Source organism: Oncorhynchus mykiss, chromosome 19 (assembly GCF_057628025.1).
Source record: "Oncorhynchus mykiss isolate SJ-2025 chromosome 19, ASM5762802v1, whole genome shotgun sequence".
In the NCBI taxonomy this organism is placed as follows: Eukaryota; Metazoa; Chordata; class Actinopteri; order Salmoniformes; family Salmonidae; genus Oncorhynchus; species Oncorhynchus mykiss.
The window spans coordinates 5,132,501-5,150,024 of NC_143040.1; the positions used below are offsets into that span (position 1 = coordinate 5,132,501).

General features: G+C 45.3%; 2 protein-coding genes across 4 annotated transcripts in view; both read right to left on the reverse strand.

Moving 5' to 3' along the window:
* Window positions 1–6,022, reverse strand: part of LOC118936633 (circadian locomoter output cycles protein kaput) — a 53,879-nt gene extending 47,857 nt beyond the window's left edge. For all 3 annotated transcript variants that reach the window (XM_090209920.1, XM_090209919.1, XM_090209918.1), the window contains exon 1: window positions 5,872–6,022. The gene's annotated coding sequence lies outside the window, so the exon portion shown is untranslated. The remainder of the gene's footprint in view (window positions 1–5,871) is intronic.
* A 4,512-nt stretch (window positions 6,023–10,534) lies between these two features.
* Window positions 10,535–15,892, reverse strand: LOC110515533 (uncharacterized). The gene is made up of 5 exons (XM_036972932.2): window positions 13,822–15,892; window positions 12,791–12,872; window positions 12,210–12,606; window positions 11,265–11,473; window positions 10,535–10,989 (listed from the first exon to the last, which is right to left on the reverse strand). The coding sequence occupies exons 1-5, from the start codon at window positions 13,825–13,827 to the stop codon at window positions 10,826–10,828; spliced, it is 858 nt and encodes a 285-aa protein (XP_036828827.1). The 5' UTR covers window positions 13,828–15,892; the 3' UTR covers window positions 10,535–10,825.
* Between the last annotated feature and the right edge of the window lie 1,632 nt (window positions 15,893–17,524).

Here is a 17,524-nt window from a genome sequence, read left to right on the forward strand (position 1 = left end):
TCTCTGTTCGTCATCTGACATAACATCTCTGTTCGTCATCTGACATAACATCTCTGTTCGTCATCTGACATAACATCTCTGTTCGTCATCTGACATAACATCTCTCGATCCCATTGAACCCTTCACTTTACCAGGGAGATCCCATTGGTCCCTTCACTCTACAAGGGAGATCCCATTGGTCCATTCACTCTACCAGGGAGATCCCATTGGTCCATTCACTCTACCAGGGAGATCCCATTGGTCCATTCACTCTACAAGGGAGATCCCATTGGTCCATTCACTCTACCAGGGAGATCCCATTGGTCCATTCACTCTACCAGGGATATCCCATTGGTCCATTCACTCTACCAGGGAGATCCCATTGGTCCATTCACTCTACCAGGGAGATCCCATTGGTCCATTCACTCTACCAGGGAGATCCCATTGGTCCATTCACTCTACAAGGGAGATCCCATTGGTCCCTTCACTCTACCAGGGAGATCCCATTGGTCCATTTACTCTACCAGGGAGATCCCATTGGTCCATTCACTCTACCAGGGAGATCCCATTGGTCCATTCACTCTACCAGGGAGATCCCATTGGTCCATTCACTCTACCAGGGAGATCCCATTGGTCCCTTCACTCTACCAGGGAGATCCCATTGGTCCCTTCACTCTACCAGGGAGATCCCATTGGTCCCTTCACTCTACCAGGGAGATCCCATTGGTCCCTTCACTCTACCAGGGAGATCCCATTGGTCCATTCACTCTACCAGGGAGATCCCATTGGTCCATTCACTCTACAAGGGAGATCCCATTGGTCCATTCACTCTACCAGGGAGATCCCATTGGTCCATTCACTCTACCAGGGATATCCCATTGGTCCATTCACTCTACCAGGGAGATCCCATTGGTCCATTCACTCTACCAGGGAGATCCCATTGGTCCATTCACTCTACCAGGGAGATCCCATTGGTCCATTCACTCTACAAGGGAGATCCCATTGGTCCCTTCACTCTACCAGGGAGATCCCATTGGTCCATTTACTCTACCAGGGAGATCCCATTGGTCCATTCACTCTACCAGGGAGATCCCATTGGTCCATTCACTCTACCAGGGAGATCCCATTGGTCCATTCACTCTACCAGGGAGATCCCATTGGTCCCTTCACTCTACCAGGGAGATCCCATTGGTCCCTTCACTCTACCAGGGAGATCCCATTGGTCCCTTCACTCTACCAGGGAGATCCCATTGGTCCCTTCACTCTACCAGGGAGATCCCATTGGTCCCTTCACTCTACCAGGGAAATCCCATTGGTCCCTTCACTCTACCAGGGAGATCCTATTGGTCCCTTCACTCTACCAGGGAGATCCCATTGGTCCCTTCACTCTACCAGGGAGATCCCATTGGTCCCTTCACTCTACCAGGGAGATCCTATTGGTCCATTCACTCTACCAGGGAGATCCCATTGGTCCCTTCACTCTACCAGGGAGATCCCATTGGTCCCTTCACTCTACCAGGAAGATCCTTTTGGTCCCTTCACTCTACCAGGGAGATCCCATTGGTCCATTCACTCTACCAGAGAGATCCCATTGGTCCATTCACTCTACCAGGGAGATCCCATTGGTCCATTCACTCTACCAGGGAGATCCCATTGGTCCATTCACTCTACCAGGGAGATCCCATTGGTCCATTCACTCTACCAGGGAGATCCCATTGGTCCATTCACTCTACCAGGGAGATCCCATTGGTCCCTTCACTCTACCAGGGAGATCCCATTGGTCCCTTCACTCTACCAGGAAGATCCTATTGGTCCCTTCACTCTACCAGGGAGATCCCATTGGTCCATTCACTCTACCAGAGAGATCCCATTGGTCCATTCACTCTACCAGGGAGATCCCATTGGTCCATTCACTCTACCAGGGAGATCCCATTGGTCCATTCACTCTACCAGGGAGATCCCATTGGTCCATTCACTCTACCAGGGAGATCCCATTGGTCCATTCACTCTACCAGGGAGATCCCATTGGTCCCTTCACTCTACCAGGGAGATCCCATTGGTCCCTTCACTCTACCAGGGAGATCCCATTGGTCCCTTCACTCTACCAGGGAGATCCCATTGGTCCATTCACTCTACCAGGGAGATCCTATTGGTCCCTTCACTCTACCAGGGAGATCCCATTGGTCCCTTCACTCTACCAGGGAGATCCCATTGGTCCCTTCACTCTACCAGGGAGATCCTATTGGTCCATTCACTCTACCAGGGAGATCCCATTGGTCCCTTCACTCTACCAGGGAGATCCCATTGGTCCCTTCACTCTACCAGGGAGATCCTATTGGTCCCATCACTCTACCAGGAAGATCCTATTGGTCCCTTCACTCTACCAGGGAGATCCCATTGGTCCATTCACTCTACCAGAGAGATCCCATTGGTCCCTTCACTCTACCATGGAGATCCCATTGGTCCATTCACTCTACCAGGGAGATCCCATTGGTCCATTCACTCTACCAGGGAGATCCCATTGGTCCATTCACTCTACCAGGGAGATCCCATTGGTCCATTCACTCTACCAGGGAGATCCCATTGGTCCCTTCACTCGACCATGGAGATCCCATTGGTCCATTCACTCTACCAGGGAGATCCCATTGGTCCATTCACTCTACCAGGGAGATCCCATTGGTCCATTCACTCTACCAGGGAGATCCCATTGGTCCATTCACTCTACCAGGGAGATCCCATTGGTCCATTCACTCTACCAGGGAGATCCCATTGGTCCATTCACCCTACCAGGGAGATCCCATTGGTCCATTCACTCTACCAGGGAGATCCCATTGGACATTTACGACAGACATCTTTTTTAAATTTAAAAAGTGAAAATTGGGGTTTTAAGCTGGGTGTCTGAAAAACACTTTGTCACAACTGTTGAGATAAAAATGGCCTTTATAAAAACACATTTAAATTGTATTATAAATGTGCAAAGTGAACCCTCGCCGAGGAAACCAACACAAATTTAAACGTCAGACATAATATTAAAAACTTACATCAGACATTTGATAGTAGGGAAACATATCTAGGGTGAAACTAATTATCCTGCTACAAAGACGAGGGCAGCCCTAGTAGCACGAGGGCAGCCCTAGTAGCACGAGGTCAGCCCTAGTAGCACGAGGTCAGCCCTAGTAGCACGAGGTCAGCCCTAGTAGCACGAGGGCAGCCCTAGTAGCACGAGGGCAGCCCTAGTAGCACTGAGGGCAGCCACCTGGTTCAAATATGGATTCAATCAAGCCCTTGATTTAACTCAAATCAGGTGTTGTCACTGGAACAAGAGGCTGCAGTATATCGTTATGCTACACCTGAACCAAAAATATAAACGCAACATGTAAAGTGTTGGTCCCATGTTTCATGAGCTGAAATAAAAGATCTCAGAAATGTTCTATACACACAAAAAGCTTATTTCAAATTTTAAGGCACTACATCTCAGTGCCAGAGACGTCACTACAGACCCTGGTTCGATCATTGGCTGTATCACAACCGGCCGTGATTGGGAGTCCCATAGGATCCGCGCACAATTGGCCCAGCTTCGTCCGTGCTAGTGTTTGACCGGGGGGTAGGTCGTCATTGTAAATAATAATTTGTTCTTAACTGACTTGCCTAATTAAATAAAAGGTTAAAAACAAATAAAGATAACAAATTGTTGCGTCATTCATCCGCCGTCATCACCTCATGTTTCAGCATGATAATGCGCGGGCCCATGTCGCAACGATCTGTACACAATTCCTGGAAGCTGAAAAATGTCCCAATACTTCGCATGGCCTGTACACACACTCACCAGACATGTTACCCAATGAACATGTTTGGATGCTCTACTTTGACGTGTACGACAGTGTTCCAGTTCCCGCCAATATCCGCCAACTTCGCCGAACCATTGAATAGGAATGGGGGCAACATTCCACAGGCCACAAAACATCAGCAGCCTGATCAACTTTATCCGAAGGAGATGAGTCGCGCTCTGCGTGAGGCAAATGGTGGTCACACCAGAAACGGACTGATTTTCTGATTCACGCCCCTACCTTTTTTTTTTTTTTAAAGGTATCTGTCACCAACAGATTCAAATCTGTATTCCCATACTGTATTCCCATTCTAATGAATGTATTTCAATTGACTGATTCCCTTATATGATCTGTAACTCAGTAAAACCTATGAAATTGTTTCATGTTGCGTTTATATTTTTCTTCAGTATAGAATTCACCCTACCTATAATTCACCCTACCTATAATTCACCCTACATATAATTCACCCTACCTATAATATATACCTACTGACAAATATGTTCACATGGTGATGTTTCTATTAGTTTAAAAACAAAAACTGTTTGTTCTTTAACATTTGAAAAAAGGTTTTCTTAGATTGTGATTTTAAAATTCCCTGATTTCTATCGGTAAATGATTCCAGTCAGTTGCGCCTTTGTATCTGAAAGATCTTACACTGTAACCTCATGGTGTAGCTTTGGGATGTGGAATTGCTGTGTGTGAAATATGATAATGCGATGGGGGAACTGATAGGCCTATGATTTGCAGCCTACTGTCAACATGAGTAGTGAGTCTTGTTTTTTGATTTATTTTACCTTTATTTTACTAGGTAAGTCAGTTAAGAACAAATTCTTATTTTCAATGACGGTCTAGGAACAGTGGGTTAACTGCCTGTTCAGGGGCAGAACTACAGATTTGTACCTTGTCAGCTCGGGGGTTTGAACTTGCAACCTTCCGGTTACTAGTCCAACGCTCTAACCACTAGGCTACACGTTAGGTGTTCCTTAATATATAAAGAGACATTTAAAGTTACATTTAAAAAAAATGTTTGATACCAATGCAGTTGTCTCCTGGAAGTGACAGTCAATTCAGTGATTCATGTGGCGGCAGGTAGTTTAGTGGTTAGTGCGTTGGGCTAGTAACCGAAAGGTTGTTTTCGCCGAGCTGACTAGGCGAAAACATGTTGTTCTGCCCCTGAACAAGGCAGTTAACCCACCGTCCCTAGGCCGTCATAAGGATGTGTTCTTATTAACTGACTTGCCAAGTTAAATGAAAGGCCAAATAAATAAATAAATAAATCCTACATTTGGGCAATGATCCAATCATACATCTTTCGAAGATCGTTATAAATGACATCTAATCCGCTAGTATAAAACCGCAGAAAAACGGATACGCGCGGTGGGTGTTGTATAACTAAAACCTTTGCTAAAAAGAGCCACAGGTGTTCGCGTTATATAACTGAAAAAGATATCCTCCAACTAGAAGAACCTGCCCAGGTAGAACAGTGGACCATTTTCTTAGAATTCCGACGACGGGGATCCATTCTTAGAACCCTGAACTGACTTCCAAAACGTAGAATGACATTCTAACGACGTCTCAATCAATCACCAAGAGCGACATATGTCACGTTTTGACATTATGTCAAAAGCCTGCAGCGGGGACCCGAGTCCAGCCAAGCTGTCACGCAACTATTGACATTGACACAGTGTTAGTTAAAGCTAGCCTAGCAGCGCATCTTCAACAATGTAGCGACTCTACGTTCGAAATGGTTACAATTTCCTCGAAAACGGGAACATCAAATAGATAGTCATGCCGCAGGAGATAGCGATGACAAAAACATTTCACAGCAGACGCACACACATAAGCACACACTCACACGCTCGCCCACTCACACAGCGCTCTCTCTCGAATGTGGGTCAGTGGGCCTTGTCGTGTCCCGAGCGTGCGGAAACGGTTCCAAAGCCCCATCTGCAGTCTTCGGTTCGCTTCCGTGGGCTAAAAATACATTTGTACACCTCTCCGCTGAGCGAATTCCCCGTACAACAATATATTTAACGTTATATAAATGTATGTTTTAACATCTTACCTGCCCCAATTTTTTTTTGTTGATTTAATGGCTCCGCGTTTTTGTTTTTCAGAGGTTGATTCGGGGGGGGTTGGACTCAAGCTCGGAGAAAAACAGGAGGCTTCTACTTCATATTCCGCCATTCAGTCATGCGCAATAGAGAATACAGGGAGCACTATTTGGCAAGTACAGTAAGAGGTACTGCAAAAACAGAGCAAGGCAACAAGTCCACAGCGACAAAAAAACAGGATATTATGGGTGCTTCGGGGCTATTTTATGAATACGGCAGTTTGAAAAGTATTTTTTTTGCTTTATAAATGACCTTGTAAGACTGGTTGTGAAACAAGGTGTGAAATATGATAACGCAATGGGGAACTGATAGGCCTATGATTCGCAACCTACTGTATTTGTATGATAGGCTATTTATAGACATAAAAACACAAAACAATCACAGCAAGAATTGCATTGCTACTTTCTTTACATTTCTCAACCCCTCGGTGCATTGTGACTGTCAGGGGTCATGATGATTCACTGCATGGAAGTAGGTTATAGTTAAATAGACTAAAGGTTCAATAAATAAATAGTTTAATTTTCCCACTTCACAGAATCGCAGCTCCACCGTTGCAAAATCACTGTGATTTATCCTAGGGTCATTTAAAGATAAGATACGTTTCACATAGCCTATATATGACACGTTCACATAGCATGGCATATATATATATATATATATATATATATGATACATTCACATAGACTATATATATATATATATGATACGTTCACATAGCCTATATATGTGATACGTTCACATAGCCAATATATGATACTGATATTTCTAGAGCAACAACAGGTTTCTATCGCTGCAATCGAGTAACTGTTCAGGAAGAGGGTTTCCCCTCTATCGTCCAATCACAGGCTCTGGATGTCCGTGACGCAATAAGTCAGAAAATGGTGCGAGGTCCCCCTGTCGTACACGTTTATTAATACTGTATCCATGGTGAGTGTTCGGAATAGCTTCAATTCGTCTGGGCGTGGACTCTGCAAGGTGTCGAAAGCGTTTCCACAGGAATGCTGGCCCATGTTGACTCCCAATGCTTCCCGGAAAGCAAGAGACAAATAATCACCTTTATAATGAAGCATTGCGTGTATATCAATCATCGCAAATGCGTAGGAGCATAGAGCAACATAGTCGAGGCACTTTACAGAAGTTGCACACACGAGGAAATAGTTTAGTAGCCTTGGGTCCGGGACGTTTGTTTTTGCTTACGTAAACGCATTTCATGCAATTCTACCTCATTCTACATGACTGGAGACTTTGGCAAAAATATTTTTTAATACCACACATATGATCGAAACGACAGGGTACTTTGACACTGACAAACTGACCAGCTGAGATAAATGAAAACGAACTTGTCATGAATCCATCAGTAGCCTAGGTCTAGGTTTGTGGAGACATATTGTAGACTACCATATCAGGAGGAAATGATCGTCATTAAAATTCTTTCCGGTTTCACTGACTCACCCAATGACGCACAGCTCAGTCACTGGTGGTGGCCGATGAGCTCGTGCCAAAAGTCTGTCTAAAACAATATTTGGAAGTTCAGACAGACAGGTGAGAATATTCTCTTTTCAGCAGGAGCCATTTGCTTTGACAACCTGTGTTTTCCTGCGATTGTATTTGAAATCATGTGAAAGGCCTGTTCTGTCTGCATGCTGTTCACTTGTGATTGGGCGACACATACTCCACAGCTAGGCTATTTTAAAACAATGCCTTGTGATTGGGCAACATATACTCCACAGCTAGGCTATTTTAAAACAATGACTTGTGATTGGACAACACATACTCCACAGCTAGGCTATTTTAAAACAATGCCTTGTGATTGGGCGACACATACTCCACAGCTAGGCTATTTTAAAACAATGCCTTGTGATTGGGCAACACACTCTCCACAGCTAGGCTATTTTAAAACAATGCCTTGTGATATGGGGCGACACATACTCCACAGCTAGGCTATTTTAAAACAATGCCTTGTGATTGGGCAACACATACTCCACAGCTAGGCTATTTTAAAACAATGCCTTGTGATTGGACTAGCATGGTGGTAGCACAAACAAAATCGTAGCGCAAAACCTGGTTCAGTCTGCAGTCCAACAGACACTGGGAGACAAATTCACCTTTCAGCAGGACAATAACCTAGAACACTAGGCCACATGTACACTGGAGTTGGTTACCAAGACGACAGTGAATGTTCCTGAGTGGCCTAGTTACAGTTTTGACTTAAATCGTCTCAGGGGTGTATTGACTCAGGGGTGTATCGACTCAGGGGTGTGTCGACTCAGGGGTGTGTCGACTCAGGGGTGTATCGACTCAGGGGTGTATCGACTCAGGGGTGTATCGACTCAGGGGTGTATCGACTCAGGGGTGTATCGACTCAGGGGTGTATCGACTCAGGGGTGTATTGACTCATGGGTGTATTGACTCAGGGGTGTGTCGACTCGGGGTGTATTGACTTGGGTGTATTGACTCAGGGGTGTATTGACTCAGGGGTGTATCGACTCAGGGGTGTATCGACTCAGGGGTGTATCGACTCAGGGGTGTATCGACTCAGGGGTGTGAATACCTTTTCTAAATTAGATATTTACAGTGCCTTCGGAAAGTATTCAGCCGTATTCTAAAATGGATTCAATAAAACCCATTTTCAATTTAAAAAAAAACAGAAATACCTTATTTACATAAGTAATCAGACCCTTTGCTGTGAGACTCTAAATTGAGCTCAGCTGCATCCTGTTTGGAACTGTTTCCGCACCCTTGATCCTCAGGTGAATCCAGTTTCCATTGATCCTCCTTGAGATGTTTCTACAACTTGGAGTCCACCTGTGGTAAATTCAATTGATTGGACATGTTTTGGAAAGGCGCACACCCGTCTATATTAAGGTCCCACAGTTGACAGTGCATGTCAGAGCCAAAACCAAGCCATGAGGTGGAAGGAATTGTCCGTAGAGCTCCGAGACAGGATTGTGTCGAGGCACAGATCTGGGGAAGGGTACCAAAACATTTCTGCAGCATTGAAGGTCCCCAAGAACACAGTGGCCTCCATTGTTAAATGGTGAAGTTTGGAACCACCAACACCCTTCCCGAGTGCTGGCTGCCTGGACAATCGGGAGAGAAGGGCCTTGGTCAGGAAGGGACCAAGAACCCGATGGTCACTCTGACAGAGCTCCAGAGTTCCTCTGTGGAGATGGGAAAACCTTTCAGAATCACAACAATCTTTGCAGCACTCCACCAACCAGGCCTTTATGGTAGAGTGGCCTGACGGAAGCCACTCCTCAGTAAAAAGCACATGACAACCTGTTCGGAGTTTGCCAAAAGGCACCTAAAGGATTCTCAGACCATGAGAAACAGATTCTCTGGTCTGATTAAACCAAGCTTGAACTCTTTGGCCTGAAGGTCAAGCGTCTGGAGGAAACCTGGCACCATCCCTACGGTGAAGCATGTTGGTCACAGTTATCCTTCTTGATCTGCAGCAGACTGATATAGAATCTATCCTATGATATTGAACTGGAGCAGACTGAGACATAGAATCTATCCTATGATGTTGACCTGGAGCAGACTGAGACATAGAATCTATCCTAAGATGTTGAACTGGAGCAGACTGATATAGAATCTATCCTATGATGTTGACCTGGAGCAGACTGATATAGAATCTATCCTATGATGTTGAACTGCAGCAGACTGATATAGAATCTATCCTATGATGTTGAACTGGAGCAGACTGATATAGAATCTATCCTATGATGTTGAACTGCAGCAGACTGATATAGAATCTATCCTATGATGTTGAACTGCAGCAGACTGATATAGAATCTATCCTATGATGTTGAACTGCAGCAGACTGATATAGAATCTATCCTATGATGTTGAACTGGAGCAGACTGAGACATAGAATCTATCCTATGATGTTGAACTGGAGCAGACTGATATAGAATCTATCCTATGATGTTGAACTGGAGCAGACTGAGACATAGAATCTATCCTATGATGTTGAACTGGAGCAGACTGAGACATAGAATCTATCCTATGATGTTGAACTGCAGCAGACTGATATAGAATCTATCCTATGATGTTGAACTGGAGCAGACTGATATAGAATCTATCCTATGATGTTGAACTGGAGCAGACTGAGACATAGAATCTATCCTATGATGTTGAACTGGAGCAGACTGAGACATAGAATCTATCCTATGATGTTGAACTGGAGCAGACTGATATAGAATCTATCCTATGATGTTGAACTGGAGCAGACGGATATAGAATCTATCCTATGATGTTGAACTGGAGCAGACTGAGACATTGGAGACTGACATGTTTATAAAATAAGATATAACAAACTTTATTACAGCATATTATAAAACAACAAGTGAGCTCAATATGAGTTAGGAAAGGGAAAGGGGGGGGTACCTAGTCTGTTGTCCAACTGAATGTATTCAACTGAAATGTGTCTTCCACATTTAACCCTACACCTGTATTAAATCTGATCTAGATCACATGTAATGAGTTGATATGTGTGGCTACCTACACCTGTATTAAATCTGATCTGGATCACATCATGTAACAAGTTAATATGAGTAGCTACCTACACCTGTATTAAATCTGATCTGGATCAAATCATGTAATGAGTTAATATGAGTAGCTACCTACACCTGTATTAAATCTGATCTGGATCACATCATGTAATGAGTTGATATGAGTGGCTACCTACACCTGTATTAAATCTGATCTGGATCACATCATGTAACAAGTTAATATGAGTAGCTACCTACACCTGTATTAAATCTGATCTGGATCAGATTTGTAATGAGTAATGAGTCAACAGTAGCCAACATTTATGAATGGGATATTATATCAGAGTTTACACCAATGTTTCATGATGTCATAGAGTTCTACACTGCTGTCTCTTTGTCCCTGTAACCATGACTACACCTCGGTGCCTTGGTTGTCATAGTGATCAGACTGGTCATCGCTGTAGTCTTCCTGGTCCTGTTCCGAACGCGGCGTCGTGATGGGCGTGCCCTCCTGGTATAAGGCCTCGTAGCTGTCAATCACAAACGCTCCCGACTGGGCCAGCATCCACTTCAGCTCTGCAGGGGGTCAGAGGTCAGAGGTTAGCGAGAGAGAGACAGAGAGAGTGTGTGTGTGTCTGTCTGTGTGTGTGTGTGTATGCGCATGTGTATTTGTGTGTGTGTGTGTGTATGTGTGCGCATGTGTATTTGTGTGTGTGCGCATGTGTATTTGAATGAGTGTGCGCATGTGTATTTGTGTGTGTGTGTGCGCATGTGTATTTGTGTGTGTGTGTGCGCATGTGTATTTGTGTGTGTGTGTGCGTATGTGTGTGTGTGGGTGTGTGTGTTCTCACCATCTTCCAATACGTTCCTCCCTCCACAGGCCTTCTCTCCTATCAGTGAATTGATGATACATCCTGAGTCGTAGATGAACAGGGTGGGGAGGTGGCTGACAGGGTAGTTGGGGACACACTGCCCGGCGAGGATCATCAGGAACTTGCACTCAGGGAATTTAGTGGCCAGGTGACTGAAGTGGTGATTCAACAGGGAACACATAGGTACACTGCAGAGAGAGAGGGGGGGAGATAGGATAGATTATCATAGGATCATAGGATAGATTCTATGTCTCAGTCTGCTCCAGTTCAACATCATAGGATAGATTCTATGTCTCAGTCTGCTCCAGTTCAACATCATAGGATAGATTCTATGTCTCAGGGAGAAGGAGGTAGGGAGGTGGAGAGAGAGAGAGATTGAAACAGAGAGAGAGGGGGAGAGAAAGAGAGAAAAGGAGAGACAGAGAGAGAGCAAATGGGAGAAGGAGGGTGAGAGAAAGAGACAGAGAGAGAGAGAAAGAGAGAGAGCAATGGGGATAATGAGGGAGAGAGGGGTGAGAGAAAGAGAATGAGAGAGAGAGAGACAGAGAGAGAGAGAGAGAGTTTACTTTAGCATCAAACTGACCCTAAAGATATTTAAGATAGCGGTATGAGCTGAAGCTTTAATAGTCATCATGACTAGCGTTGTATAAACTGATCCTAGGCCAGTTCTGTGAGTTGAATCATAATAGATGTCTATGTCTCTCCTTATACAGTAAGTGACTCCAGACCAGCTCAGGTCCAAACTAACTCTCTCACCTAGGGTGATAGAGGTGGAGGACCACTCTATCTCCTTCAGGGGCACAGGTAACCTCCCTGACATACTGGTCTCCTAGGATCTCTCTGAGCCGACCGTACTTCTCCTCTCCTGTCTGTCTCCCTCTCAGCCCCTTCACACTCAGTTTCAGGCCCTGATGATGGACACACCTGGGATATGTGTTGGCTGTCTCCTCCTCCTCTTCTTCTTCTTCTTCTCCCTTCTCTTCTTCCTCTTCCTTCTCTTTCTTCTCCTTCTCATACCTCTCCACTCTTTCTTCTTCGTCCTCCTCTACTCCCTCCTCTTTCACCACAACCTCTAACAAACACTCCTCTTCCTCCTCTTTCACCACAACCTCTAACAAACACTCCTCTTCCTCCTCATACTCCCCTACACATGTCACCTCGTATTCCTCCTCCTCTTCCTCTTCCTCCTCATCTTCCTCAACCTCTGACCCTTCTATTATCACACATACATACTCTTCCTCTTCATCTCCTTCCTCACTCTCGCTTCTCTCCTGGTATTCCACATCTTCTTCTCTGTCTTTAACTACCCACAGAGAAGGATCTAAGAGGGAGGAAAGGTCTCGGATGAGAAAATGAACCCAACTCTGTGGTTCATTACCACAGGTCCCAGTTCTGGCATGACAATGAGAGACAAGGCAGTTGGCATGATAGCACAAATAGACATGGTGTCTGTCTGTCTTTGTGTGTGTGTGTGTGTGTCTCTCTCTCTGTGTATTTCAGCCTACTGTGGTTGTGGCTCTTCAGGTCCCATAAGGTCAGGCTCTCAAAGCAGCTCCTATCTCTCCTGGCTTGGTTTTCATTGGCTTGCTGGGAGGTAAACAAACACGTTTACAGATAAACAAACACAGTAAAACAAACAAGGAGAGTAAACAAACAAGCTGACAATACGTCTTTCTTCCACATTGTAGGAGGCTAATCCGACTAGTCCTTTAGAGACGTACCCGTGTGGCAATCTAATTAACATAATTTTTTGAAAAGTCCCTATCAAAATCTTCTGTTTAATCTAGAGACATATTTTTGGGCTGCGTCTCAATCCACCACATCCGCCGACGTCTCCCTTCCACGTCTTGTGGGTGAAAGTGGCAGAGCTACAACGCTGTTCGTCAGCTCAGGAGACATCCCGAAAATCGTCTGTAGTTTCCGAATCCTTTGTGACCCCACTATGGAAAGGGGAGACTCTCACGAACAAGATGGTGGTCTCCGTTTCTCTCTACGACCCCCACAAATGTCACGGGACTCATCTGAAGGTAACCCGGTGCCAGTTGTAAAAATAAAAAAATAAACTGATTTATGGAAGTAGTTTTGTGCCAACAAAATAAACAAATATGTATTTCTTTCTGAGCTTTCTTATATCTCTTATATACAGGACAGACACTTCAAAACCTTATTTTTTGACTCTGTGTTCTGCCATTTATAAATTGTGTTCCTCTCAATGTATTTCTATGGGCTAAAGTAGCGAAGGCCAAAAATATATATATTTATATTGTTTTTTATAAATATTTACAGGGGTTCCTAAAATTCTCACTCAAGTAGCTAAATGATCCATGGTAGGATCATCTTACAACACTTCCATATGTTGGTTTACACATTTAGGAGCTCGTCGTATCACAGATAAATGTATTGAGTACCGTATAAACCTGAAAACATTAGGCAGCAGCCTCTACAAATAATGTATTTAAACTATCAAAATTTAGCTATTGAGCTTTTAATTTGTGGGGGGAGGTTTAGATCATAATTTAGCCTACTCAGTACTCACCTGCATTGTTCCTCAAAGATGCTCAGATCAATATGCATGGAAATATGAACATTCTGTCACATAGCAGCACAGAAACAAGTTGACACTCAAATCAAAACACAAAGACCGTGATGTCATAATGGAGTTGGGTTGGAACTGGAACCGTTTATAGAACTCATTCTGATAGGTCGTCATCAATACAACGTCACAATACGGTGGGAGGCGTTCTATTTGCCTGCTGGGGGGGGGGGGGGGGGGTCAAGGAGACCAGCAGCTCCGCTAAAACCATTGACAACGGAGTGCCGTTTTCAAGGGTTTGATCAATAAATGTTAACTATTTAGTTGCAATATCATCGACTCTATTTATTAAATTTTACCTTAATTTAACTAGGCAAGTCAGTGATGGCCTAGGGACAGTGGGTTAACTGCCTTGTTTAGGGGCAGATCGACAGATTTTTACCTTGTCGGCTTGGGGATTCGATCTAGCAACCTTTCGGTTACTAGTCCAACGCTCTAACCACTAGGCTACCTGCCTCCTCTAACCACTAGGCTACCTGCCTCCTCTAACCACCAGGCTACCTGCCTCCTCTAACCACTAGGCTATCTACCTCCTCTAAGCACTAGGCTACCTGCCTCCTCTAACCACTAGACTACCTGTCTCCTCTAACCACTAGGCTACCTGCCTCCTCTAACCACTAGACTACCTGCCTCCTCTAACCACTAGACTACCTGCCTCCTCTAACCACTAGACTACCTGCCTCCTCTAACCACCAGGCTACCTGCCTCCTCTAACCACCAGGCTACCTGCCTCCTCTAACCACTAGACTACCTACCTGCCTTCTCTAACCACCAGGCTACCTGCCTCCTCTAACCATTAGGCTACCTGCCTCCTCTAACCACCAGGCTACCTGCCTCCTCTAACCATTAGGCTACCTGCCTCCTCTAACCACTAGGCTACCTGCCTCCTCTAACCACTAGGCTACCTGCCTCCTCTAACCACCAGGCTACCTGCCTCCTCTAACCACTAGACTACCTGCCTCCTCTAACCACTAGGCTACCTGCATCCTCTAACCACTAGGCTACCTGCCTCCTCTAACCATTAGGCTACCCGCCTCCTCTAACCACTAGGCTACCTGCCTCCTCTAACCACCAGGCTACCTGCCTCCTCTAACCATTAGGCTACCTGCCTCCTCTAACCACTAGGCTACCTGCCTCCTCTAACCACTAGGCTACCTGCCTCCTCTAACCACTAGGCTACCTGCCTCCTCTAACCACTAGGCTACCTGCCTCCTCTAACCACTAGGCTACCTGCCTCCTCTAACCACTAGGCTACCTGCCTCCTCTAACCACTAGGCTACCTGCCTTCTCTAACCACCAGGCTACCTGCCTCCTCTAACCACTAGGCTACCTGCCTTCTCTAACCATTAGGCTACCTGCCTCCTCTAACCATTAGGCTACCTGCCACCCATCTATGGGTTTAGCATCAACACTCCAGTTGTCCTCAGTTGACCTGAAATACCACAAAGCTGTAATACCAGACACTAACCAGGTTTCCATTCAACCTTTTTATGCAAGTAGTGTACATGTCTGATTAAAAAGAAAGTCAGACAGGCCTGAAAGAAACAGAGCATTTAGTCGGTGAACTTTACAAATGCCGACAAAAACAAAATATGCTAGACAAGGTGAGATATTTAAATAAATTATGCAAGAAATGCTAGTGGAACAAATATTGATAAAGGCTAATAACCATCATATGGAACTCAAGATGGAGTCACGCTGTGACGTACTACGACTCAGGATAACATGCAGTTTAATGAGGCTACAGATTAAATAAACGATGATGATGATGGACTTCACAGGATGGTGAAAGTGAAAAGGTGATGAGTTTGATGCTCCTTTCCAATAAATATCGAGGGTCTTATTCCGGTGACATGATGATCGACGCTTGACTGCAGTTTGATACATTTTGTCCATAATAATTAATATAATTAATTAGGTTTCCATCCAATTGGCGACACATTTTCATGCGAATATTCTAGAATCCGGATAGAGAAAAAATACGCGCATTTTCCCCACCGTCGCTGTTTCCACCGAACTGACTCGTTGCGGATAAAAAAAAAAAGTAGTGCGTGATGACGTAAAGCATACAACAATTTTACTTTTTCTCTGTCACGTTTAGTCCCGCTCTCCCTCTTTCCGGATTGTCGCCAGTGTGGTGATTATTGCGCGCACCTGTCACCATGGTTCCCGCGCACCTGCGCCTCACGAGACTCACCTGGACTGCATCTCTTCCATGATTTCCATGCCTCTCTACCTGTCTCTCCCTCAGGTTCATTCCCCAGTCAGCCTTGTGGTTATCTTCCTGTTCTTATGTCACAAACGTTGTTCGTGGTTTGTTTTCATGTATATGTATTATTAAATCCACACCTTGTACTTCTCGTCTCCCAGCGTCTGTGTTTTACATTCGCCAAATAAAAAAATAAAACAAGTTAAATCCGTTTCCATGGCATTTTCAACTCTACAGACAGTTGTTTTGGCACAGAAATGTTTGTGGTAAATAGCAAGTGTGCCTCCTCTGGTTTTGGGACGTGCTCTCCAACAGTGCAGACAGGATGTGTGGTTTAGCCTGAATGATGAGATTATTATGGAAAAGAGCGAGAATATTTTCATTTGTCAAACGGTAGTCAAGCATCTAGTCACCAGAATAAGATTTAAGATATTTGGGGGGATTTTTTTTTGGGGGGGGGACATCAAGTGAAGTTGTTCACTATATTGGGAATAGGGCTCTGGTCACTAGTAGTTCACTATATTGGGAATAGGGCTCTGGTCACTAGTAGATCACTATATAGGGAATAGGGCTCTGGTCACTAGTAGTTCACTATATAGGGAATAGGGCTCTGGTCACTAGTAGATCACTATATATAGGGAATAGGGCTCTGGTCACTAGTAGTTCACTATATAGGGAATAGGGCTCTGGTCACTAGTAGATCACTATATAGGGAATAGGGCTCTGGTCACTAGTAGTTCACTATATAGGGAACAGGGCCCTGGTCACTAGTAGATCACTATATAGGGAATAGGGCTCTGGTCACTAGTAGTTCACTATATAGGGAATAGGGCCCTAAATAAGCATTTCACTGTTGTATTTGGTGCAAGTAACAAATACAATTTTATTTTATTTAGAGAATAGTATAGTATATCAGTGTAGTGAGGTATCAGTATATCTGGACGCCGAGGGAATAGGGTACCATATGGGATACACCCTTCATGTGTTATTCATGAGATTCAACATATCAACATCAACATATCCCCTCCCTCCCTCCCTCCCTCCCTCTTTCCCACCCCTCCTCTGCCCTTCCCCTCCCTCCCCTCCTCTGCCCTTCCCCTCCCTCCCTCCCTCCCTCTTTCCCACCCCTCCTCTGCCCTTCCCCTCCCTCCCCTCCTCTGCCCTTCCCCTCCCTCCCTCCCTCCCTCCCTCCCTCCCCTCCTCTGCCCTTCCCCTCCCTCCCCTCCTCTGCCATTCCCCTCCCTCCCTCTCTCCCTCCCCTCCTCTGCCCTTCCCCTCCCTCCCCTCCTCTGCCCTTCCCCTCCCTCCCTCCCTCCCTCCCTCCCTCTCTCCTCCCTCCCTCCCTCCCTCCCTCCCCTCCTCTGCCCTTCCCCTCCCTCCCTCCCTCCCTCCCTCCCTCCCTCCCTCCCCTCCTCTGCCCCTCCCTCCCTCCCTCCC

Bases quoted from the DNA above. Each gene is read 5' to 3' on its own strand.
- LOC110515533 (XM_036972932.2), bottom strand. The intron at 12,607-12,790 runs GTAGGCTGAAAT...CCTCCCTCTTAG, and splicing joins CCTGAAGAGCCACAACCACA to ATCCTTCTCTGTGGGTAGTT. The intron at 10,990-11,264 runs GTGAGAACACAC...GACCCCCTGCAG, and splicing joins GAGGAACGTATTGGAAGATG to AGCTGAAGTGGATGCTGGCC.